The 5,516-nt window shown below is 32.2% G+C and overlaps 1 protein-coding gene across 2 annotated transcripts; it reads right to left on the bottom strand.

Annotated features, from left to right (window-relative positions):
• Positions 1-256: 256 nt before the first annotated feature.
• LOC110669076 (agamous-like MADS-box protein MADS3) lies at positions 257-5,295 on the bottom strand. Of its 2 annotated transcripts, XM_058142420.1 has the most exons (8): positions 4,892-5,291; positions 1,934-2,009; positions 1,681-1,742; positions 1,464-1,563; positions 1,109-1,150; positions 911-952; positions 669-805; positions 257-527 (listed from the first exon to the last, which is right to left on the bottom strand). In XM_058142420.1, exons 1-8 carry the CDS (start codon positions 5,071-5,073, stop codon positions 440-442), a joined length of 729 nt encoding a protein of 242 aa, XP_057998403.1. In that variant the 5' UTR covers positions 5,074-5,291; the 3' UTR covers positions 257-439. The 2 variants fall into 2 exon arrangements, with proteins under 2 accessions (XP_057998403.1, XP_057998406.1); XM_058142423.1 differs by lacking the exon at positions 911-952 and having other exon boundaries at positions 4,892-5,295.
• Between the last annotated feature and the right edge of the window lie 221 nt (positions 5,296-5,516).

The raw sequence follows: 5,516 nt of genomic DNA on the forward strand, positions 1-5,516 counted from the left end.
ATATTTTCTATAAAAATTATTTTTTAAGAAAATGAAGGTATTATTTATATTATCATTTGGTTGTAATGTTAAAATTAATGGTATATATTTATTTTATATATATTTAATTAAGTACTTTTATATTTTAATAAGAATGCTAAAGTCTAGAAAATAACTGTCTTTTGAGAATGTAAAATTATTTTTCTTAAAATATTAAATTAAAAAATATCTTTTAGTTAACCTTTTTTACTTCAAACGCTATAAAGTGCGAAAAGTATTTTATAAGAAAATATTTTCTTCAAAACAAAAATCAAAATAAGTACATAGTAGTAAGAATTTTGATCATGTCTTACACATCAGAGTATATATTTAAATATGACAAATCCCAAAACAGAAAAACCATCTAGACATTAATCAAACATATCTATATGTATATATAGTTTAGAGGATTAGGTACTGTTCAAAGGACCCATCCCTGCATGAAGTTAGTCTCACTAGCCATGCTTCTTGGAACAGAAGATCCTTCGGCTTGAACAAAGTGATGGTACCTGTTTTTAAACACCAAAAATTAAACCTGTTTTAGTACATTAATTAATTCCCTTCTGTTATCTGGCTTCATTAAATTTAATCTTTTTTTTTTTCCTCTTTAGCATTATCTTTCCAACTGATCAGCTAAACTATAAGAGTACCCTATTTGTAGGACAGGTCCAGGGTCACAGTCCAAGGGGTTGGATTGAGAAGCATGCAAAGCAAAGTTGCTGTTTCCATCTGCTGCACCACAGTTCCATAGGTCTTGGATGGCTAGACTTTGTCCTTCTGCTTCCAGCTGAAATTAACGTAACAAACATATAAAGATGGTAGATTAGAACTATACAAGGATGTATGATTATCATGAGTACTGCTGATGATTATTATTAATCTCGAGCTTGACCTTAAATTTGAGTTGCTTGTTTAAGTCTCCAAGGTGACGTTCCTGTCAAATTAGAGCCGAAGGTGATAACCATTGAAAGGACAAAATAGATTTGGTATTGTCTGTCTATAATAATCTTACATGCATAACCAGCTCTTTTCCCCCTCACTTTGCTAATTAACACAAATTCTTGTCAGTCATTAATGCGAATTCACGTACCTTTTTGCGGAGATCTTCCATTTGCTCAATCATAATCTGTGTCTGTAATTAAGAGCAAATTAAGTGTAAATTAATATGAGCTAATTAACATTGAAGCATTCCTTTCTTCTAGACGAAAAAAAAAAATTAATGAAGAAATTACAGATTGCAGTTCATCCAAATGGATGTTGCACAAGTCAAGCAACAAGAACTCATGAAAATGGAATATAAGTTAAGTATATATCAGCAAGAAGTGAGTCACCGTTTAGTCTTAAAGGAGAAAAAAATGATGGCAATCCATGCATGAAGACATGAACACTTTTTCTAATGCAAATTATATCATGGGAGGCTAGATTGACAGAGAATAAAGATCTACCTTTCTTTGTCTAGCTAGTGCAAGAGCTCCTTCAAGCTGCTTCTCAAGATTTTGCAGTTCCTTCACACTCAGCGGACCGAGATCTTCCCCTAGCAAATGCCTTACAAAACATCAAATCACTGTTAGTATATATTCCTTCTAAATTGAGCTGTCTTATAGCTCCAATTCAACAAGAAAGTTTTAGTAAGACATAATAAGAGAATACAAGTCTTATAACCTTTGAGTAAGTTGTAGAGATTCATATTTTGCCTTTAACTTTGTTGCCTCTTGGTACCAGCTCTGCATTTAACCCAAAAACAAGAACCCCACCCAAAAGGAAAGAAAAAAAGTGAGAAATAGTGCGGAACAAATTAAATCATAAGGCTAATTAAGTTTCCTTTTTTTTTTTTAAAGAAAAACATATACGTTTCTGTTCATTAAGAAATGCCAAGTGCATTAACTAAAGGTTTGAAATTTTATCAAACACAAACCTGTGTTTCGCGTTCAACGCTGTTATCTTGGGGAGTGAAGCAGCAGCGTTGATACCGCTCAAGGGTTTTGGTTGTACTGCCAATAGATGTTATAGGTAATATGAAATTTGATTTCTATGGCAATAACATTAATACACTAGCTTGCATATTTGAACATAAACCATGTACAGCTTGCAACAAAGCATTTAGTAGAACTGTTACTATCATGCATAGTCACTGTTGAGGCCTGCTAGTAGTGTGTTGTCAACTGTTTAATTAGTTTAGCAATAGTATCTAGAAAATTGTTTAAACTGTAGATACTAATTAGCATTAGGGTCCATTTGATGATCTACATCATCTCTATCCACTTATTTTATTCATCTGCCCATGTTGCCTCAGAAGAGATTATACCATAAAATCTTTTACACAAGTGTACTTTTTGCATAAATTAACAACTTCTTTTCCTTTTTCTTTTTCTTTTTCCTCTTCCTTTTTTTTTCCTTCGTCGCAATTTTTTTCTTTCTTAGCTTAGAGAATAACATGCTTAAGAAATGTCGGACCAAAAATTTTGCCCAACTGAATATTCTAATCAACTAATTCTTTGTTTTAATTAACTATTCTAATTGATTTTAATCGTTGAAGGTCTTAAACAAATACATCTCAAAGAAAGACTTTCTATATATTCATTGTGCAAAATTAGTAGAAGGCTTCTCTCTTATGTAAAAAAGTGAAAAGGGTTTGTTTGCTTTTAGCTCTCATTGGAACCACAAAATTACTTACAAGTATAATAGCAATGCTGGCAAAATAATAATAATAACAGCAATGCAGTATTGAGTCTTAGCAACAATTGTGCATTTAAACATGGATATTCATAAATATTTTCACCAATTAACTTTAAAATAAGGAATTATTTTCAGTACTGCATTGGTTTTGAATTTGAGACCCGGTCCAAGCTGAATGTACTAAAAAAAATAAAATTTTTCATTAAAATTTCATGAAACCACGAAAAATATTTGCGTCTTCTTCTAAATTAAGGTTTTGTTTATTTAGCGAAAAATATTTTCTTAAAAAATATTTTATTAAAAAAATATTGTCCGTATTTTCTAACATTTGGGACACTCAAGAAAATGGGTCAATGCCTAATTAAAGAAAAACTCAATGATTTTTAAGTTAAATAACTTTCTTTTTTTTTTGAAAAAAAGTAATTTTTTTATTTTTTAGAGTTTTTCTTTAAAATATAAAAACATATATTACACGCTATTAATTTAATATTATAACTAAATAATAAAAATATTTTAATTAAAAATATATTTTTTAAAAAATTTTTATAAAAAATATTTTTCCTCTACGAAACAAACGGAGTTTAATAAAAGCTTGAATTAGAAGATAAGAAAATGACAAAAGAAATATATTGCATTCAGTGCAAACACAATATCACTTGAAAACATAAAACAATTAATCCACAGCAATCATCTTATATACATAGCAAAATGAGCAAAATTAATGAATGTGTGTTTAGGCAACAGATTAACTTATATTACATGGCTGAAGATCCTTATATATCTTCTATGAGTTAATAGTTTGTCTGTGTGTGTCACATGGGGAGAGAAAAGTTTCACCATAAACACAAAACATAGTAATTGCCAATTAAGTAAAGAGTTAAATAAAGTTGGACAAATTTAATTCATATAGCTAAAAATCCACTTCTTTGGTTTAAATTAGAAGCATTGAATCATATGATAACTTGACCTGATTCACACCCTTGATGTATTGCAATTTTAAGCATCATTTTCATGACTACGTTTCCTCTACTAAATTGCCATGGTTTTCTTGGCAAAAGAAAATCTCTAATGCATTATAAATTCATGAGTGGAAAGAGATTGAGCTTTGAAAATGTATATAAAGAAGAAAAAAAATATTAGCTTTAAGATCAAAATTTTGGTTAGCATTTGGCCGAGAGAGAAAGAGAGAGCAGATAATAGTCCAAAAGAATGAGGATCTAAAGAAGTATAAACCTTTGAAGATGGACGCGGTTGATTTGCCAACTGCAATCTAATCCATTATGGGGGAAAGACAAAAGGAGCATTGATAAAACCAGAAGATTAAAGGATCGATAGACATCTCTTTCTGAATGATTGATTAGGGCAACCTTGTGTCCAGAGATAGAGGGGAAAAAAGATACAAGAAGAAAAAGGAAAAGAAAGAAACCCTAGATCTTGCACAGAGGTCCGAGAGCAACCTCCATTGGTGATTGGACTCCAACAAAACAAAATGTTGATTTCAAATCCAAGGTTGTTTTTGTTTCAGGTGAAGGGAAAGTAATGGTACCGTAGATTCACTTTCCAATCAAACAAAAGCCGAAACCATAAGAGAGAGAAAAGGTTTTTTGCAATAGACCATGAAACGTGTCAATCTGTCATTGGGAAGAACCAGAAAATCCCAGAATTTCAATGGATCCATACATGTGTAAAACCCAATAGCTCACAAGAGTCAAGAAAACATGGGAATTTGGGAACAAAAGAACCGGGGGATAAAGTGCGTGATTTGAGAGAGAGAGGTGTCAGAATTAGATAATTGATAAGAGAGTACAAGAGAGAGCAAGCATGGATCACAGGAGCCTCGAGTGATGAAAAAAAGAAAGCCTCTAGCATGATAAGAATAAGCAAGATGGTATCCAGAATCCCAGACATAAAATGGCAAACACACAAAGGAAGAGAACACATCAAAAGAACAGTGAGAATTAGCAGGCTAGTTTGGTTATCAACATGGAAAAAAAGTAGGGGTTTTCTTAACAAGGAAAAAGAAGTCTAAACAGCAGAAATAGAAAAGTCTTTTCTTGAACTGAAGTATAAAACTCCATGAATCCAACGAGAAAGAACTAAAATATATAAGAATATTTAAAAAATGGATCAGGCAGACCAAAAGAGAAATTAAGAAAGGATCAAGAGATCGAGATAGCTAATAAAGAGAGAAACATACCCAGCACTACCAAATTCATAAACCTTGCCACGACTAGAGAAGATGATAAGGGCAACTTCAGCATCACAAAGCACAGATAGCTCATAAGCTTTCTTCAACAACCCATTCCTCCTTTTGGAGAAGGTGACCTGACGGTTGATCTTGTTCTCTATCCTCTTCAGCTCCACTCTTCCTCTCCCCATTCTGTGTTTTGTGCGAGTGTCAGTTTGTGCTGAATATATGTAAAGTATGTGTACTGTAACCGTGTCTTGTTGTGGTTGGGAGACTTGGTGTCAAGCCAGAGGTGGGGATATATATAATTGCTTTTTCTCCGAGAAGTGGAAGTTAGAGTCCTCCTTCTTCATGTGTAGATATGGAACAGAGAAGGAACAATAAATCTTCTTTTACAATAAAATGGAAACCCAACATTTCTCCTCTTTTTTATTCTTTTTTTCCATTTTAATTTTAGCAACCCTTTCTCTCTGTGCACCCACTCAGTTCCTTCATAAGAAATTTACTTTCCACGCTCCTCTCTCATGCGTGTCTCCACACTCGCATCTCCTGTAATTAACAGGATTAATTATGTTAATTTTAGAAATCTAATACAAACAGAACCATAATTCCACATGCCTAAAAAAATGTTCAT

This window comes from Hevea brasiliensis, chromosome 2 (genome assembly GCF_030052815.1).
Source record: "Hevea brasiliensis isolate MT/VB/25A 57/8 chromosome 2, ASM3005281v1, whole genome shotgun sequence".
NCBI classification, from domain to species: Eukaryota; Viridiplantae; Streptophyta; class Magnoliopsida; order Malpighiales; family Euphorbiaceae; genus Hevea; species Hevea brasiliensis.

Coding starts and splice junctions, on each gene's coding strand:
- LOC110669076 (XM_058142420.1), bottom strand. CDS start 5,073: ATGGGGAGAGGAAGAGTGGAGCTGAAGAGGATAGAGAACAAGATCAAC. Junction 953..1,108: donor TGGAAGATCTCCGCAAAAAG/GTACGTGAATTC, acceptor CTAATTTGACAG/GAACGTCACCTTGGAGACTT. Junction 528..668: donor GGACCTGTCCTACAAATAGG/GTACTCTTATAG, acceptor GTTTAAAAACAG/GTACCATCACTTTGTTCAAG.